This window comes from Actinia tenebrosa, unplaced genomic scaffold (genome assembly GCF_029948245.1).
Source record: "Actinia tenebrosa isolate PJP-AT-01 unplaced genomic scaffold, QUT_ActTen_1.0 PGA_scaffold16__25_contigs__length_10494907, whole genome shotgun sequence".
Classification (NCBI taxonomy): domain Eukaryota; kingdom Metazoa; phylum Cnidaria; class Anthozoa; order Actiniaria; family Actiniidae; genus Actinia; species Actinia tenebrosa.
The window spans coordinates 9,599,397-9,619,251 of NW_028292576.1; the positions used below are offsets into that span (position 1 = coordinate 9,599,397).

A 19,855-nucleotide genomic window follows, 5' to 3' on the forward strand; every position below is an offset into this window, starting at 1 on the left:
GTGGACGTGTTCCTAAGTTTAGTAGGACGTGACGTCATGTATTTCCATATATGGCATCAGCTGAGAAGATAAGTTCTCTTTTCTTTTGGTCTCGTTTTTCTAGTGAGTTTAACTCGAAATTCTTCCCCAAAAAATGGCTCAACCAGCCCCACAAATGATCCGAGGAATCGTCAAACAGGTAAAACTACCTTAATTCAACCCACACCTCGACTGAGAATATTTTTTTCCCAAATCACGGTCACTCAGTCTCACTTTTATGAAACCAAACTCAAACCGGCTTCTAACTTTTATTTGAACTCAGTGTTGTTCATGTTCACCTAGTTTTTGCTTCATTCTCAGATTCTTTCAGGAGATAGTGTTATTATACGAGGACAACCTCGAGGAGGCCCTCCTCCAGAGAGACAGCTTTGTCTTTCCAATATAACAGCTCCAAAACTCGCTAGAAGAGCAAATCCTAACATTGAAGGAAGCCAAGACACGAGAGATGAGGTAATAAAGTACACGTAGAAAAACTTTCTCCTGAGAAAAAAAAAATCCAAAAATTTCTTAGATCTTTTTTTCATAGTGTCATATGAACTATTAATCTTATCGTTAGACGTGGATTTATTTTTTAGTTTGAAGTCATAGTAGTATCTTTTAAAAGGAAATCTTTTTTGATTCTTTACACTGTAAAACAATTAGCCAATCACATGAGGTAACGTAAAAGTAGAAATCTTACTACGGCCAGACTAGCTGACCACTTTTTATCGAAAACCTTAAACCCGTTCTTAATATTTATTAACATATTCTTTCAAAAACCTAAAAAGGGTCTCCCTTTTGATTTTTTTGTGGTTATTCTAACATTTTTTTAATGTAATAATTTGATTTAAATACACTCAAATAATAAACTATAAATGTGTATTTAGTGTAGTTTGTGACGCTGCTGGCAATATCGGGATATTGTTCCCTAAATATGGAAAATCTACGTTTTATTTTAAGTATCTTAAGGATAGTTTTATTCATTTTTTAAGAAGTGATTCTGATCTTTTGTACTCTTGTTCTGTTGTGCTTTTTTCTTTCAAAAAGATCCACGTGCATTTCGCACTTCCCAAACAACATTTTCACGAATTTCATATCTCTGATGTATTCTCAAAGGATATAATTATGATTGTAAAGAATATAATATTAAGGGTGTAAGATATACTACAGTGTAATAAACAAACTTTCGTTGACGTGTTCTATATTTTTCTTGTTATTATTTTAATTTCAATAATTTTCAATAACAAGTAGCACTGTTTATCCCATTATATATCCATTACTTCCTAAATCCCCAGACTTGCTATTGACCGGCTCTATTAGGGGGTCCCAAAGACTAACATATTTGTGTATTTTGTTGCAGCCATTTGCATGGGAAGCAAGGGAATACCTCAGAACAAGACTAATTGGCAAAGAAGTCTTGTTCGCTGTGGAGTACCAGGTCCCAGGAACTGGCAGAGAATATGGTTGTATTTATCTCAGAAAACCAGGTAATTTTATGATCTTGAATTAACATGTTTCCTTCAGGGCTTATAATAACGGCTGATCGGTCACAGGTCGTGATCACTGGCCAAATTAGTTTTAGCTTAGTCATAACTTATTCCTGGCTAAGCATTACTGGTCAAAATGACCGGCAAGGAAAAGATTTGCTCAGACAAGTCCCAGTTCTGACCAGACATTGTCCAATTTCTGGCTGTTATTTTAAGCCCTGTCCTTGCTCCAAATCTGTGATCTCTGATGCTGGTAACATCACAAGTGTACAATATACAACACAGAAGGCTTGGTTTGTTCCCAGATAAAGGGATATAAAAAAGATGGCAACTCAATAGCCAGACATGAAGACTAGCGCTATTGGATTGAACTGGTCAATGTGACCGTTAAAGAGGACTGGCCTAAGAGCTGTTAAACCAGACAAGACAGTGTCAATTTTGGCCCAGATATTGTCCATTGATCGGTCATTATTTTTAGCTTTAAGATTGAGATGTGTCACAATATAGGAGTCAAGATTCTCCTCCTTCAAGGAATTTCTCTAGTTTACCTGTGTTTTTCATTTCATTCGAAAATCAAGACACTTTATTGGATTTAAGCCGAGTCCAAAAATAGTTCACATAATAATGCAGTGCTCAGAAGTACCCTAAATTTAAGTTGACTAATAAACAGGGTTTTAAGTGTTTCCCTCTATTGAATTATTTCAGGATCAGAAGACTTTGAAAACGTCACAGAATCTATTGTTGCTGAAGGATTGGTAGATGTTCGAAGAGGAGGAATCAAGCCATCTGAGTAAGTAATATAATAAGATTGATCTTCATGTGAATTGATAGATATCTAGAGTTTGATGGTTTGATCAAGTGCCCATAAAGTGGATTTTAAGTTGAAAGTTTGAAATACATCAGTGAAAGAGAGTAACCACTCTCCAATCATGCTTTGTGCTAGATTGGTTGTTACAAACCCCCTTTTGAATCTGTTCAAGTAGTGTTTCTAAGTCACAATCTAAGCCATTTTTGTTGATACTTCTAATTTCCAGTGGACAGACAAAGCTGATTGACTTAGAAGAGCTGGCCAAGACTCAGAATAAAGGAAAATGGGGCAGTAATGCAAATGAGGTACTCATTCAATATACAGTATTTAGAACAATAGTGTGGAATTCATACTCTGCTTCCTGCAGAGAGCTCACTAGCTACAGCCTTTAGCACCTCACCATTATCACCATTATCATTTATTTCAGCACATCAGAGAGATAACCTGGACTGTCGACAAACCAAGGCATTTCCTGGAAACACACTCAGGCAAGGAGATTTCTGGTAGGTGTTGTGGTATTTTTTTTTAAATGTTAGTAGTTCATATTCTTTTAGTTTTAGCATCAGGTCATACCTTGTTTCTGACTCAACATTATAAGACAATCAGCAAGGAAAAGATTTGACCAGAAAAGCTCCAATTATGGGCAGATATTTTGCAGTGACTGGCCTTTATAGTTTGATGGTGCAGAAAGCATCAGTCATGTGAGGATACAAGAATAATACTTAACTTTTTGTTACAATAGAAGCTATTGATTTATTTATTAGCTATTGTGGAACATGTACGGGATGGATGTACAGTCAGGGTTTTCCTTCTACCATCTTTCCATCATTTGACAATCATGTTAACTGGTATTAAGGTAAGTCGTAGAATAGTGATTAAACAACAGTATAAGTACCATGAAAACATTTTTGAAGTGATCCTTGGGGGTTCCAGCAGATCTTGAACACTTTTCCTTACTCCTTCTTCCCCCTCCTTCCTGCTACCTTGTCTCTCTCTCCTCCCCCTTTCATCTGTTTTGTCTCCTCTCTCACCCCAAATTCATCCTCCCTCTCCCTAACACCTATTTGCTCCCTCTTCCTTCCTTCACTCTCCCACCTTCCTTCCTCCCCTCTTCTGCCTCCTTCCATCCACCTTCTTTCCCATACTCCTTTCTCCAACTTCTTCTGCCTCTGCTCTACCACTTCTCCCTCCTATCTGCCCCTTCTCCTCTTCTGTACCACTTTTTTCTCGACCCTCCCTCCATCCACCTTCTTACTCCCTCCTTTTCCCCACTTCTTCCTCCTATGCTCTACTACTTTTCCCTCCTCTCTCCTCCTTCTCCTCCTCCATAACATCTCATTCCCCACCCTTCCCCCAACCCCCTACCTCCATCCCCTCCCTCAATCCCCTCCCTTTGTTACTTGTCATCAAATTCAAACATAATTATATTGTTTTGTAGTGTCCAATGGTCAAGAGAGAAGGTGAAACCCCTGAACCTTATGCCGACGAGGTAAATAATGACCCTCTCATAAAGAACAATTACAGACATGGTTGAGACTAATAGCCCTTTCCAGAATATGCTGGAGTAACCTCCAAGTCATGGTCATCTTATATCCTCTTTAGTTTTCCAGTTCACAGAAAAACTGTGAAGGTTATAGATCAATTTGGCTTGTTTGCTTATTATAATGTGTGTGGTTTACATTACAGGCCAAATTTTTCACAGAAAGCAGGCTTCTACAGAGAGAAGTGAAAGTTGTCCTAGAAGGTAGCCTGAAGCTTTAACTTTCTTCCTACAAAAATACTCTTTGAATGTTGATAAACGAATACAAACAATAATGTATGACTTATCTTTTTAGGTATATCAAACCAGAACTTCCTTGGTAGTATCATACATCCAGTAAGTATTGTAATATGCCCAGGGGTTGTTTCAGGGTTTGATCTGAGAATAAGCTGTGCCCTGACTTTGATCAGCCAAGAGGTTGTTTCAGGGTTCAATCTGAGAGTAAGCTGTGCCCTGACTTAGATCAGCCCAGAGGTTGTTTCAGGGTTCGATATGGGAGTTAATTTCAGGTATCAATATAATTTAATTTTTTAAATTGTACATTATAGGCTGGTAATATAGCTGAGCTGCTACTACGTGAAGGCTTTGGTCGCTGCGTTGACTGGAGTATGGCAGTGCTAACTAATGGTCGTGAAAAGCTCAGGGCTGCAGAGAAGTAAGGAACCACTCACTTCATGTATTAATTTGCACTTCAATCAGTAGTATGATTAACTTATCCAACAAAATGGATAGCCATTAGTTAATGAATAGAGAATGAATAGAATAGACGATTTCTGAGATGCACAAGCGCTTTCATGAATATCCCAGACAACGACATAAAAATGAGACGTTTTTGTTTGTTTCAGGTTTGCTAAAGAAAAAAGGCTCAGAATTTGGAAAGATTATACTCCAAGCACCAATGCTATAGAGATCAAAGATAGAGAATTCACAGGAAAGGTGGGGAGTGTCCATTGTTTGTTTGTTCACTCGTTCATTCATCCATTTGTTCATTTATTTACCCGCCTATTCATTCTTGCGTTCTTGAATTCATTCATGAATTCATTTTTTTATTCATCCAATAATTCATTAATTTATTAATCTATTATACCATATTGTCCAATCCTCCATCTACCCACCCAATCATCCCACCCATCCTGGTGACCCCATCCAGGCGACCCCATCCATCAATCAGCCAAGACACCCATTTAGGCTATCCATCCCATTTATTCCATCTATTCATTCTTCCACCCATTTCACTCATCCCATCCATCCATTTATGCATTTACTTTTCATTCTGTCTATTATTGTCCATTCACCCATTATTCTTTAATCCCTGTGTATTGATCCCAAAACTAGTTATTAATGATATGTTGTTCTAAAAGGTGTTAGAAATTGTGAATGCTGACGCCATGGTTATCAAACACCCAAGTGGAAAAGATATGAAGCTTCATCTTTCAAGTCTACGACCACCAAGGTATGATTAACTTGTCATTCATACATTAAGAATTAGCAATATGGGGGAGGTGGGGTAGGGCTACCTATGAGACCACCAAGGTATAATTAACTTGTCATTCATACATTAAGAATTAGCAATATGGGGAGGCGGGGTAGGGTTACCTACGAGACATATAAGGGGGTAGGTAAATACACATAAGGTTGATGATTGTTATGATGATGATGATGATAGTAATGAGGATTATGATGGTTATGGTGATGGTTATGATGATGGTGATGGTGATAAGGATGGTGATAAGGATGGTGATGATGATGGTGATGGTGATAAGGATGGTGATGATGATGATGATGGTGATGATGATGATGATGATGGTAATGATGATGAAGATGATGATGATGGTAATGATGATGGTGGTGATGATGGTAATGAGGATGATGATGGTGATGGTGATAAGGATGGTGATGATGATGATGAAGATGATGATGATGATGATGGTAATGATGATGGTGATGATGGTAATGAGGATAATGATGGTGATGATGATGATGATGAGGATGGTGATGGTGATAATGAAGATGATGATGATGGTAATGATGATGGTGTGGATGATGGTGGTGATGATGATGATGGTAATGATGATGGTGATGATGATGATGATGATGATGGTAATGATGATGAAGATGATGATGGTGTGGATGATGGTAATGATGATGGTAATGATGATGGTGATGATGATGGTGATGATGGTAATGGTGATGATGGTGTTGATGGTGTGGATGATGATGATGGTGGTGATGATAGTGATGCTGATAATGATGGTGATGATGGTGAGCAATTTTCAGTAGTGCTCTAGGAAAAAAACTGTTAAAGATGTTTACAACTAGTTGATACAACTGTAAGATATAAAACTGCATATTACCTTTTGTTCACCAAGCTTTTGTTGTTTTTTTTATCTCCAGGGCACAACCCAAAGAAGACGAGGTGCAGTATAAACTAAACAATGATTTTTCAGGATGTCAATTAATGGTTTTGTATTGCAGACACTCAATGAAAGTTGATTGACTTTTTCAATTAAGAAACTAATCAGATTTAATTTTATTAATCTTATTAATTTATATTAATTATATTTTAATTTTAATATTAATTTTATTAATTTATATTAATTATATTTTAATATTAATTTTATTAATTTATATTAATTATATTTTAATATTGATATTAATTTTATTAATTTTAATCAATTTTATTTTTATTTTAATAATTGATATTAATTTTGTTAATTATATTTTTATTTTAATATTAATTTTATTAATTTATATTAATTTTATTTTAATTTTTATATTAATTTTATTAATCTTATTTAATTTTATCTTCAGGAGATAATCCCAGCGAAAGATGGCAAGAGAATGAGGCCTTTATATGACGTGCCTTTCATGTTCGAAGCTAGAGAATTCCTACGAAAAAAGATCATAGGCAAGAAGGTAATGGCAATCAATAGATGACTATCATATCTGGTCTTGTGCGTTTTTGCCAACAGAATGGCATGTACATGGATCATTGAATATGGATTGCAATGTTTACCCTTCACTGACTGAGGCTGGTAATGAGATTTATTCCGCTAATTGATGCCAGGCAATAGAATATTCTCTGGTTGATAGCACATGACGGGCAGTGTTTGCCTGCCATTGTAGGCTGGTAATGAGATTCATGAGATTCATTCATCTGATTGATACCAAGCAATAGAATACTCTCTGGTTGATAGCACATGATGGGCAGTGTTTGCCTGCCATTGTAGGCTGGTAATGAGATTCATGAGATTTGTTCATCTGATTGATACCAAGCAATAGAATACTCTCTGGTTGATAGCACATGATGGGCAGTGTTTGCCTGTCATCATAGGCTGGTAATGAGATTCATGAGATTCATTCAGCTGATTGATACCAAGCAATAGAATATTCTCTGGTTGATAGCACATGATGGGCAGTGTTTGCCTGTCATCATAGGCTGGTAATGAGATTCATGAGATTCATTCAGCTGATTGATACCAAGCAATAGAATATTCTCTGGTTGATAGCACATGATGGGCAGTGTTTGCCTGTCATCATAGGCTGGTAATGAGATTCATGAGATTCATTCAGCTGATTGATACCAAGCAATAGAATATTCTCTGGTTGATAGCAATCAAAGTCCTTCATTAATTTACAGTATTTTGTCTTTTTGTTCATTCGTTCATTCATTCACTTGTCTATTCAATAATTTCTTATTATTTTATCCATTTAGTAACTCCTTTGTTTTGAGTTTCTAAAAACATTTTCAAAAAGACTATTTTCTCCACTCACTTGTTATCTTTTTAAACTTTATTACCATTATAGGTTAGCATTAAGATTGATTATATTAAGCCAGCAAACGACGGTTTCCCAGAAAGAACATTCGCAACTATAACCAGTGGAGGAGTCAATGTTGCCGAGGCACTCATCAGCAAAGGCTTTGCTACAGTCTTGCGTCACAGACAGGACGATGATCAAAGATCGTCACTTTATGATGAGTTATTAGTTGCAGAAACCAGAGCCATTAAGAACAGCAAAGGGATGCATAACAAGAAAGAACCACCAATCCACAGAGTTGCAGATTTATCAGGAGTAAGTCAGCAGTCTGTAATATTTTCATATTTTTTGTTATAGTGAGCTTGTTACATGATTGCTTCAAAACTCTGCTCCACTAGAGAACAGAACACAGTGCTCTTGCCATGCTAGAAGTAAAACGTACAATAATAATTTATTAAGGAATGATTATTATTAACAATGGTGTATAGACCAATTATTGCATTGATATCCTAGAGGGATTGTTCTGGGGGACAAAACAATACACCTTTCTCATAAATGGCCGCCTAGGGACTAGGGACAATTGCATGGAAGCTAGGTCAGAAAGGCTTTTCACTCTTACTTCAAGAGATGCTTAAAATAACTCGAATTGGTGAGATGAATGACTTTGACACAAAAGATTGTTCTGAGTAGCCTTTGTTTACTAATGAGGCCTTTCTGACCTCACTTCCATGCAATTGTCCCTAGTCCCAACCGCGTTTGGTGGCCATGTATGAGAATCTTTTCTTATGCAAAAAAGCATCTATTGTTTTTTCCTCCAGAACAATTCCTCTCGGGACTCAGTGCAAGGGGTCTATGTGTGTTTAATTCTGGTTGAATATGCAGAGCTGTTAATCCTTGAAAGAAAGAAAAGTCACTAGGCATAGCTGACTTTGTACACTGTAATAATATACTCATTACTAATAGCTATGTATGCATGTGTTTTTCTCTCAGGACTATGCTAAAGCCAGACAGTTTTTACCATTCCTTCAGCGTGCTGGACGATCTTCTGCTATTGTTGAGGTAAAGACTTTAACATTATTCAACCTTTTGGGCAGCCATCAGGCCTGTTGGTTGGCTTATTGACTGACAACTAACCAACCTTCCTACAGCTGACTGACTGAATGAATGACTGTCTTATTAACTATTGATGGACTGATCATTGCTCTTGTTTCTCACAGTTTGTCGCCAGTGGTTCAAGATTAAGAATCTATCTACCAAAAGAGACTTGCTTGACTACCTTCTTACTGGCAGGTAAGAATTCTTTTAAATATTCTGGTTGTTATAATCATTTATTTAAGAGTAGTTAGAAGTGGTTGACAGTATTGATTCTTGTACAGGTATAAGCTGTCCACGTGCCGCAAGAATCAACACAGGTCAGGGAGTAATCAATGCTGTTGAAGGTGATCCCTTCGGAGACGAGGCTCTGCAGTTCACCAAGGAAATGGTATTACAGAGAGAGGTAGGTTTACTATATTGGTACAAATTAAACCTATGTTGATCCTGATTTGAAATCAATAGAGTCATTAAAAATATGATTGTCCTGTGAAGACTATGCTTAGAATAATATCACACTACACTGTATATGCCTTCTTTTTTTAAATTTTATTTTCTATTATTTTTTAATCAGGTTGAAGTAGAAGTTGAGAGCATTGACAAAGCTGGTAATTTTATTGGATGGATGTTTTTTGAGGACAAGAATCTATCAGTATCACTTGTTGAGGTAAGAGACTCAAGTGTTAATTAGAATGATGATGATGACAATTATGGTAGTGATGATGATGATGATGATTGATGATGATGATGATGATGACAATTATGGTAGTGATGATGATGATGATGATGATGACAATTATGGTAGTGATGATGATGATGATTGATGATGATGATGATGATGACAATTATGGTAGTGATGATAATGATGATTGATGATGATGATGATGATGACAATTATGGTAGTGATGATGATGATGATGTTGATGATGATGACAATTATGGTAGTGATGATGATGATTGATGGTGATGATGATGTTGATGATGATGAAAATGATGATAAAGATAATGATGGTGGTGGTAATGATGATAGTAATGGTGGTGATGATGGTGGTGGTGATGATGTTGATGATAATAATAGTGGTGATGATGATGGTGGTGATGTTAATGATGATGACAATTATGGTAGTGATGATGATTGATGGTGATGATGATGTTGATGATGATGAAAATTATGGTAGTGATGATGATGATGATTGATGTTGATGATGATGATGATGTTGATGATGATGACAATTATGGTAGTGATGATGATGATGATTGATGGTGATGATGATGATGATGTTGATGATGATGACAATTATGGTAGTGATGATGATGATGATTGATGGTGATGATGATGATGATGTTGATGATGATGAAAATGATGATAAAGATAATGATGGTGGTGGTAATGATGATAATGGTGGTGATGATGGTGGTGATGATGTTGATGATAATAATAGTGGTGATGATGATGGTGGTGATGTTAATGATAATAATGGTGGTGATGATGATGGTGGTGATGATGTTGATGGTAATAATAGTGGTGATGATGATGGTGGTGATGATGTTGATGGTAATAATAGTGGTGATGATGATGGTGGTGATGATGTTGATGATGATGTTGATGTTGTTGGTAATAATGGTGGTGGTGATGATTATGATTATGATGATGGTGTTGGAGGTGGTGGTGATGGTGATGGTAATGATAGTAGTGATGATGATAGTGATGATAGTGTTGGTAATAACAATAATTATCATGTCAATGACAAAGAATGATGTTGTTTGTGGTTCATAATGAAGTTGATGAATGTGTTCCCAAAGGATTGTCCTTATTTATTTATATCATATCTTTTCCAGGCTGGTCTGTCGTCGGTACACTTCACAGCAGAAAGATCAAACTTTTATCACAAATTAACGTATGCTGAAGAAACAGCCAAGAGTCAGAAGTTGAAAGTAAGCCAATATCTACATAACATTTTTTCAAATAGTCAATGATCAGTAATTAAAGAATTGGCAAAAAGAAACACAGAGAAATAAAATCGGAAAGAAATTGGGGTTTGAACACATCTATCATAATCTAGTCAGATCAGAGCTTAAAATAACGGCCGGACATTAGACAATGTCCGCCAAGAAGACTTACTAGCCGTTATTTTAAGCCCTACAAATGCTCTAACCAATGAGCTATTGGGAATTCAAATGGTGAGCTATGGTTGTGTGTGTAACTATTTATGATTGCTTGTGCCAATCTTATGGAAATCAATAAACCTTTCCCGAATTCACTTGGAGGACCACCAAACAAAGGTTTCAAGTCAAGACCAAACTGGATTCTTTTGTCCATCAAGTTTAACCTTGACTTGAAACCTTTGTTTCCTGATCAGTCAAGCAAATTCAGGAAAGGTTTATTAGTGGATTGATTATTTTCTAATGCTTTAATGGTGTGTGTGAATCATTCACAGATGTGGGCAAATTATGAAGAACCAAAGGCTGTTATAGTTGTTGAAGAAACAGAAAGAAAATGCAACTACAAGAAGGTAGAATGTCTTTGTAATTTCATCTGCAAATGGTTAGACCTTCAAGTCTTCATGGACAAGGACTTAAAACCGTAGACCCTGTCTGTCTTCACTATATAACCCTGTATAATGAGGATGTAAAAGACACACTGAAGACACTGGTGACAACCATCTTCAGTGTCCATACTAATACTACAGGCCCCACAGTAATTGGCTGTGCTGTTGTGACATTCCTGTCCTCGCTGGAAAAACAAAATAAATAAATAAGCTTTGCTTTTTTTTTTACTTAAGTTACCTTTATATTTTGCAGGTTTATGTCACAGAACCAAAAGAAAATTTAAGTTTTTATGCTCAACATGTTGAGACAGGTATGTTACATTCTCGTACCCTAGGCCTTCTCAGCTTTCTAATGAAAAGTCCAAGGCTCTGAAATTTGATTACCCATATAGCGAATAAAGGGGAGTTCCCCCCCCGGAATCTGGGTCTACTGGTTTGTGTGTTACCAGAGCCTTCACCTTTTTGATGGTTGGAACACACAAAAAAATGCATGGAGAGGTTGATACGAAAAATAATTATCATGCAACATAAATTCCTGCTACCCCCCCCCCCCCCCCCTCCCCACATTTATCTAATTGTCTCTCCCTAATGACTCTTCATTTTGCATTACTTAGGACCACAGCTAGAGCAACTGATGACAGATCTTCATACTGAGCTAAGTAGTAACCCACCATTACCAGGATCCTATACACCAAAAAAAGGAGATCTGTGTGCAGCTCAGTTTGTGGATGACAGTTGGTAAGGATTCCCTTGATAAATGCAATTGTTATCATTATCATCATTGTCATCATCATAATCATTGTTATTATCACTGTCATTATTATGACCATCATCATTATAATCATCATTGTCATCATCATCATTATCATCATCTCACCATCAACATTATCGTTATCACCATCTCTATTATCATTACCATTATCAGCAAACATCATCGTTGTCATCATTATTACAATAGTCATCATCAGCACCTTAATCCTCATCATCATTATCTACATCATTATCATCGCCATTAACACTATCACCACCATAATCATTATCATTGTCATCATCACGCCTAATCCTCGTCATCATTATCTACATCATCATCACCATTAACATTATTACCACCATAATCATTATCATCATCATCACCATCATCATTATCATCATCATCATCATCACCATTAACATTATTACCACCATTATCATCATCATTACCATCATCATTATCATCATCTTCTTTACCATCATCACTATCATCATCATTTATTGCATAATATCTAGCTTTTGTGACAAAATAACATAGTCATCAACACTGCTTATTCATTTACTTGATGGTTTGTTTCTCGTATTGAATCAAATCTCTTTCTGTTCATCAGGTATCGAGCCAGAATTGACTCAATTAAAGGAAAAGATATCACTGTGTTCTATGTTGATTATGGAAATGTGAGTAAAAAATGAATGGGAATAAATGGAAATAAATTGTTTTTTTCAAGTATTCACAAGTTTAGAGGTCCACAAGTTTATCAGTCTTTAAGCGTAATGTGTTTAACCTCGTTAGATAAAGTTGTTGTTATTACTATTATTATTATTATTATGGAATTTGGAAAACATCATAAAGTTTACATTATTATTATTATTATTATTATTATTATTATTTGTCACATTTTGTATTCGATTCAAGTAGCCAATAGTAAATTACTTATACGTAGCGAGATTTACGATTGTATTTCGGGAAAAACTCAATTAAGTTATTATTATTATTATTATTATTATTATTATTATCATCATCATTATTCTGATAGAGAACCTTTCTTTTTAGAGAGAGACTGTACCATCCACCAAGCTCTGCCCTCTTCCTCCAGCCTTCCATGGGTAAGTGTGTTGTAGCGGCATTAAAACACTACATTTTCTTTTCCATTTTACCTTTTCTTTTTCATTTTGTGCTCCAAAAACACCATAGTATTTAAGTTCTCCCAAGGAGTTGACCTCTTTACCTTATTACGGTGCAGATGTAATATTTTCCCATTTCAGACCATGTGTCATTCACCTGAGAATAAGATTCCTTGTTTGAGTTGTATCCATATTTATGTGTCTTCTCATGTGCAACTGTTAAACAAAGAAATGATACTCTAGGGAATGACATCTGGTCTGAAATAGAAAAACATTGTGCTCAAGGTAAAAGAGTCTAGTCATTATCACCATCATCAGTTCTTGCAGGACCCTGAGTGGCATAAGGCCTCACCCACAGTTTATTTCCCAGCTTAAACTGTTATGCCAGAATCATAATATCTTGGACTTCTGCAATTTTTTCATGACTTTTTTAATTATTGTATTTTTTAATTTTTAGTCTTAAGCCACAAGCTAAAGAGTATTTCATGGCTTTTATTCAGCTACCAAAAGATGTGAGTAGAGATAGAATTAATATTAACTAATGGTTAACATTATAAAGTTAATATGGTAAGCTGAAATGTGGAAGTATTCGTCTCCTAAATAAAGAAATTGGGATTTTGCTGCACTAAATCTGCCACTATTTGTTGGGTTACAATCAGCTGATAAAATACTTCAAAAGTGGTCAAACACTGGCCACCATGTGTTGTCAACCAGAAAGAACTCTATTAGGCTGCGTTCATAATGTATGGCAGAGGGGGGCAGCTGAAATTGAGGGGGGAAATTTTTATCAGAAAAATGGGGGGGATGCACAATTTGTGGAAGAAGTTACATGCCTTGCTTAGGGGGGATCGTATTTTTTTGCATGACTTTAAGGGGGGTGTTAAGAATTATTCTGGACATTTTAAATTTTCACCTCCCCCCCCCCCCCCCCCCCCCCCCCTCCCCCCACTCTGCCGTACATTATGAATGCAGCCTTAAAAACTTGTGATTCAGCTGATGAACATTATGACAAGAAATTCAAGACAGTAAATGATGTCTATTGAAACCCAGCAGTTGCAGCCTTTTTGTAACTCTTTTTTGTATAAATGTTAATGTGTTTTTTCTATACAGCCTGATCAAGCAATTGACAGTAATAGAGAGTTCCAGAAGAGGGTTGTGGTAAGTGCTTTATTAACCAGGAAATATTTTTTTAAACAACAGTAATAGAAGTGAGTAGACCTCATTCATGAAACTAATGGTCTCAGTGCTTGAGTGCTAGAGTCAGTGCTAGAGTCATCTCATAGACTTGCATTTTCCTTGAATCTGATGCGAAATCTTGTGTTTTTGAAAAGTACCAATAGTAAAGCACCCTTATTATATTAAGATCTTGGGCTCACGATATGGTCTCACAATACTTCACATACAGCAAGAGTCCTAGCATTGAGGGAACGAGAGGCACAAGAGTTACCACAAAATCCACAGGGATCCCATGAATATAAGCCATCTATAGATCCATTCATGTCAAACTGGAACACCCCTTACCCCTCACCCCTTGCCCCACCCTCCCATTCATTCCACTGATTAGCTTAACTGTGAGCTCAACTAATTTGTAATTTCATCAACAGAATCAACAATTCTCATTAAATGTTGAATACAAGTCTCAAGGACAGGTTAGCTTATATTTTTTAATTGTGAATTTTTTAATAGCCCCAGTAGTAGCGTAGCCAATCAGAATGTGTAGTGTACAAGTTTCATTTAACCTGACGTGTGCTATTCTGTTTGCAGGAGTTTGTAACATTGATGGCTGACACTGTTGATGTTGGAAAGGCCTTAGTAGCTGAAGGTCTTGTTCTTGCAGAGAAGCGCAAAGAGAAGAGATTACAGAAGCTAATGGCAGAGTACCAGAATGCGCAAGAAACAGCTCGTAAAGCTAGGGTAAATATAATATTTTTTTCACTTCCATTCTATTCTATTTTATCTCATTACTCAGCTAATATTTTTTCCATCATGCTTTCTCTTGTTGTCATTCACTTCCATTCCCATTTATGTTTCCCACTTTTCATCCCTTTTCATACTTATACTATGCTCCTATTTTTCCATCCCATTTATTCTTTCCTTTCCTTTTCAGTTGCTCCCATGCACTTCAAAGCCCAGTATATATTTCATATTCTCCCCTGTTTCTTCCATTCTTATTACTCTCCCATTTTCTTTCCCATTTTCTTTCCCTTTCTCATTTCTGAAACACTTTTTTCTCTCCAGCTGAATCTCTGGCGTTATGGTGACTTTACTGATGATGATGCTCGTGAATTTGGATACCCAAACAATTAAGCAACAGATCAAATAGATGACCATAAAAACTAGCTATTAAATATTGTGTATTAAACCTACACATATTACTGACCCAATACTCTGTCTGCCAATATTTTCATCTTGGACAAGAATAATACCTTGTTCAAAGATAACTAAAACTGATACAGAAATGAAAGTATCGAATTGCGTCATTTTATAAAGCTTTCAATACTCTACTCGGTATTCGAATCCTACTAATAACAAATAATTATTATTTGTGGGAAAAAACAAAATAAATATTTAAATATTATAGAAAATAATTATCCATTGTGTGATATCATTTTGACTTGCTATAAAAATCAAAATTATGTCACCTTCAACTTAGAAAGTATTAAAAGCGTACTAACATCATGTCTAAATCTGCAACGATCTATATTTTATTACACATTTTTTATGGGTCATATCAGAAATAAAAATAAAACTTAGAAATTTTCTGAACTACTTTTCCTTTCAACATAAAAAGAATGGCCCTTTTCAGGCAAAAAGCATGGACTATAGCCCATGGTTTTGACCGATTTTGGCCCATTTTCACACCTTTTCCAAAAATATGCATTATTTATGAAGGATGCAAAATAGGTCATTTTTGGCCATTTTCGGGCAAAAAGCATGGACTATAGCCCATGGTTTTGATCCATTTTTGCCCATTTTCACACCTTTTGGAGAAATATGCAATATGTATGAAGGATGCAAAATAGGTTATTTTGGGCCATTTTCGAGCAGAAAGCATGGACTATAGCCCATGGTTTTGATCACTTTTGGGTCATTTTCACACCTTTTGCAAAAATATGCATTATTTATGAAGGATGCAAAATAGGTCATTTTAGGCCATTTTCGAGCAAAAAGCATGGACTATAGCCCATGGTTTTGATCGATTTTGGCCCATTTTCACACCTTTTGGAAAAATATGCATTATGTATGAAGGATGCAAAATAGGTCATTTTGGGCCATTTTCGGGCAAAAAGCATGGACTATAGCCCATGGTTTTGATCAATTTTGAGTCATTTTCACACCTTTTGGAAAAATATGCATTATTTATGAAGGATGCAAAATAGGTCATTTTGGGCCATTTTCGGGCAAAAAGCATGGACTATAGCCCATGTTTTTGATCAATTTTGGCCCATTTTCACACCTTTTGGAAAAATATGCATTATTTATGAAGAATGCAAAATAGGTCATTTTGGGCCATTTTTGATGAAAAAGCATGGACTATAGCCCATGCTTTTGATCAATTTTGGGCCATTTTCACACCTTTTGCAAAAATATGCATTATTTATGAAGGATGCAAAATAAGTCATTTTCGGCCATTTTTGATGAAAAAGCATGGACTATAGCCCATGGTTTTGATCAATTTTGGGTCATTTTCACACCTTTTGCAAAAATATGCATTATGTATGAAGGATGCAAAATAGGTCATTTTGGGCCATTTTCGGGCAAAAAGCATGGACTATAGCCCATGGTTTTGACCGATTTTGGCCCATTTTCAAACCTCTTAAAAAAATATGCATTATTTATGAAGGATGCAAAATAGGTCATTTTGGGCCATTTTCGGGCAAAAAGCATGGATTATAGGCAAATAAGTAAAAAGAATATTGATAGAAGTATTAGAAGGTTTCTATTTATTTCACAGTTTATCATGAAATTATGACAGTAGAACTTAAAAGTTTTTCTATTTACAGATAAAATACTATTATTTTCAGCAGGACCTTGTGGTTTGAATGAAAGGAATTTAAAGGATTCTATAGTAAGAGAAATAGTATTGATTGATACAGTGTTTTTAGACGTATTTTATATCAAGAGTTTGCATCCTTCATGCTTTGCCTAAAATAACTAATAAAAATATATCCAATATGAGGTAGGCTCTGAAGAAAAACTATTGTCTTGTGTAGACGTTAGTAAAAATATTGAAAAATCTTAAGTTAAGGCATGGCTAACTACGAAATCCAACCCTGAAACATCCTTTGGCCTGATCTAATTCGAGCACAGCTAACTCACAGATTGAACCCTGAAGCAACCTCTGGGCTGATCTAGGTCAGGGCATGGCTAATTCACAGATTGAACCCTGAAGCAACCTCTGGGCTGATCTAGGTCAGGGCATGGCTAACTCACAGATTGAACCCTGAAGCAACCTCTGGGCTGATCTAAGTCAGGGCAAGGCTAACTCACAGATAGAGCCCTGAGACAACAGTTAGGCTGATCAAAGTCAGGGTATGGCCAACTCACCGATTGAACCCTGAAACAACCTTTGGGCTGATCAAATTCAGGGTATGACTAACACAAATTGAATTGGAATTTATCGTGTTACCTCTTAAATGAATAATAACTTTAAAAAATGTAAATTACATTAACTTGAGGCATGAAAGATGGAATAAACCTGCTTTTAAAAATTCTCTTAGCAGGCACTTTAGGATATATGGAACCGTTTATTTTTTTACTGAGAGAGGGATGGGTGGGGTTACATTTTTTCGTAGTCAACCTTACCACCCCCTCCCCTATAAAAAGGAAAAGTTCCTAAACTGAGCTAAGAAACTTTCTGAATCAAAGATTGCTTTTCTCATAATAATGATACAGTTAAACCACGAGCTAGCTAGATCTGTTGTTCACTGGGCAAGAACTATACCTAAATCAAATTATTTACTTCATGACTAAGGCAGCCATATTGAAATGTAACAAGGCCTTGACCTTGTATCATCAAGAGCCTTGGTTTTTTTCAGTATGGCAGACAAAATAGAAAAACATGGTAAATCTTCAACGTAAAACGAAAAAGTTGCCTTTATATAAGGGGAAATAAATGTGGCAATTGTACTGAGACTTCAGTACATATTATTGATTAATTGAAGGATAAATAATAATAATAATAATAATTGCTGGTTCAAAGTTTTTTCAAAGATGTTTTGCTTTTTGTGTGTTTTACTGCAGTTTTTGATGTTTTGCAAACTCCGACATTTTTCCTGTTGTGAAATTGATTTTCCACTGCCACCGATCATAAATATAAAGGTACTAACTAATAATTTTTGATTGACAGCTACGGAAAATCGAATTTCAGAGTGCAGCTCACAACTTCTCTAAAACTGAGGTAAGCAGCGACTAAACAGTGGTTCGTAACTGCACCTACCGGAGGCTTTAAGTAATGTCTTAAGATAGAATTGTTGGTATTGTGATATTCTGATTTCTGTGTAAACAGGTATCATTTTCATCATTGCCAGCTTCATAATAAAGTCCAATATTTATTATCACAACTGTGTTCCTGTTCTTAATGCACTTTACTCTTCCTTGCCTAAAAAGTATCCCCAGTGTCACGCCTTCCCGGCTTCTCTATGTCACACCTTCCTGTGTGGTCAGTTGTATCCATGTCACATCTTATTTCACTGTTCTTAATGTCACACTTTCACAATGTAGATTAGATATCTCTCATGTTGTTGTGGAGTTGAAGTCTTGATATTGTTGTATTCTCTTCTATGCATCCCTCCCCTGTACGTGCACCCTAGTAAATGACAAGATTAAAAATCCCTATCCCATCCAGTGGCATCATCTGGGGGAACATCGTCATCTGGAGGGTAATCATCAAAGTTGGATGCATCTGTGGCTGATTTGATCTATGACAGAATAGGAACGGGAAAACTTATTATGAGCTAGTTGGTAACAGAGGCTTTGCACCATCATGTGATGACAGGATAACCATGACAGGAGTCATAACAATAGAGTATTCTTCCCCCTTCCAGAATTATCCTTTCTCATGTAACCCAGATTAGACCAGATTCAATTGTTCCTGCCTCATGTCATGGCTGCCATCACATGCTAGGGCAATGCCTCTATGAGGTTGAACAGTGGCTATGTTAAATGAAAATGGAATGTCTTTTCAAGCAAAAACATTGCATGGTTCTGGATCACAACAAGGACATCTGGTTATTCAAGCATCTATTTTTGGACGTCAACTGTGAACTGTTAGTACAGCCTGACTCTGGACCAATCAAAGACTATCATCTAACCAGCTTCCCGGCCCAATGTGTGGATTCATTGAAAGTTGGCCCTTTCAATCTTTCAGGAAAACGTTCTTGGTAATTCTAGTTCAATAAATCTTTTTACCCTGGGCTTAATGTTTTCCCATTTCAAACCATTATTTCATTCCCTAGAGTATCATTTCTTTGTTTAACGGTTGCGAATGAGAAGACACGTGAATAGGGATACAACTCAAACAAAGAATCTTATTCTCAAGAGAATGGCACGTGGTCTGAAATGTGAAAACATATAGTACCCAAGATAAAGAAGTCTATTTCTGAAGGACAGAACACAACAAACCTTTGGTATAATTGGGGGCTGTAACTTTCTTTGCCTTAGACCTTCCCAGTTGAAACCATCAAACCACCTGAAAGTACAAAGAATACAGTGAAAATCTATTCAA

At 36.2% G+C, this 19,855-nt stretch overlaps 2 protein-coding genes across 5 annotated transcripts in view; one reads left to right on the plus strand and one right to left on the minus strand.

The window, feature by feature from the left end:
- Nucleotides 1-40: 40 nt before the first annotated feature.
- On the plus strand, nucleotides 41-18,692 carry LOC116289914 (staphylococcal nuclease domain-containing protein 1). 2 transcript variants are annotated; one of them, XR_016120004.1, is made up of 32 exons: nucleotides 41-178; nucleotides 340-489; nucleotides 1,379-1,505; nucleotides 2,211-2,295; nucleotides 2,540-2,618; nucleotides 2,741-2,816; nucleotides 3,078-3,169; nucleotides 3,752-3,802; nucleotides 4,000-4,057; nucleotides 4,149-4,189; nucleotides 4,402-4,508; nucleotides 4,699-4,789; nucleotides 5,215-5,306; nucleotides 6,248-6,269; nucleotides 6,665-6,769; nucleotides 7,661-7,927; nucleotides 8,603-8,671; nucleotides 8,830-8,902; nucleotides 8,989-9,110; nucleotides 9,279-9,371; nucleotides 10,544-10,639; nucleotides 11,143-11,217; nucleotides 11,507-11,564; nucleotides 11,868-11,991; nucleotides 12,615-12,681; nucleotides 13,058-13,110; nucleotides 13,586-13,640; nucleotides 14,239-14,286; nucleotides 14,733-14,777; nucleotides 14,893-15,042; nucleotides 15,367-16,389; nucleotides 16,985-18,692. XR_016120004.1 is itself a non-coding variant. In XM_089031472.1 (31 exons), the coding sequence occupies exons 1-31, from the start codon at nucleotides 134-136 to the stop codon at nucleotides 15,433-15,435; spliced, it is 2,685 nt and encodes an 894-aa protein (XP_088887598.1). In that variant the 5' UTR covers nucleotides 41-133; the 3' UTR covers nucleotides 15,436-18,692. The 2 variants fall into 2 exon arrangements, 1 of the variants encoding a protein (XP_088887598.1); XM_089031472.1 differs by having other exon boundaries at nucleotides 15,367-18,692.
- Nucleotides 15,812-19,855, minus strand: part of LOC116289897 (cGMP-dependent protein kinase 1) — a 35,191-nt gene continuing 31,147 nt past the window's right edge. For all 3 annotated transcript variants that reach the window (XM_031696838.2, XM_031696837.2, XM_031696839.2), the window contains 2 exons: nucleotides 19,753-19,819; nucleotides 15,812-19,049 (listed from right to left, as the gene is read on the minus strand). In XM_031696838.2, coding sequence (XP_031552698.1) covers nucleotides 18,954-19,049; nucleotides 19,753-19,819 — 163 coding nt within the window. In that variant the 3' untranslated portion in view covers nucleotides 15,812-18,953. The remainder of the gene's footprint in view (nucleotides 19,050-19,752; nucleotides 19,820-19,855) is intronic.

What these genes read in the sequence shown, in the direction of transcription:
- LOC116289914 (XM_089031472.1), top strand. Translation starts at nt 134, where the DNA reads ATGGCTCAACCAGCCCCACAAATGATCCGAGGAATCGTCAAACAG. An exon ending in TATCAGTATCACTTGTTGAG is followed by an intron (nt 9,372 to 10,543) that starts GTAAGAGACTCA and finishes TATCTTTTCCAG; the next exon opens with GCTGGTCTGTCGTCGGTACA. An exon ending in AATACAAGTCTCAAGGACAG is followed by an intron (nt 14,778 to 14,892) that starts GTTAGCTTATAT and finishes TTCTGTTTGCAG; the next exon opens with GAGTTTGTAACATTGATGGC.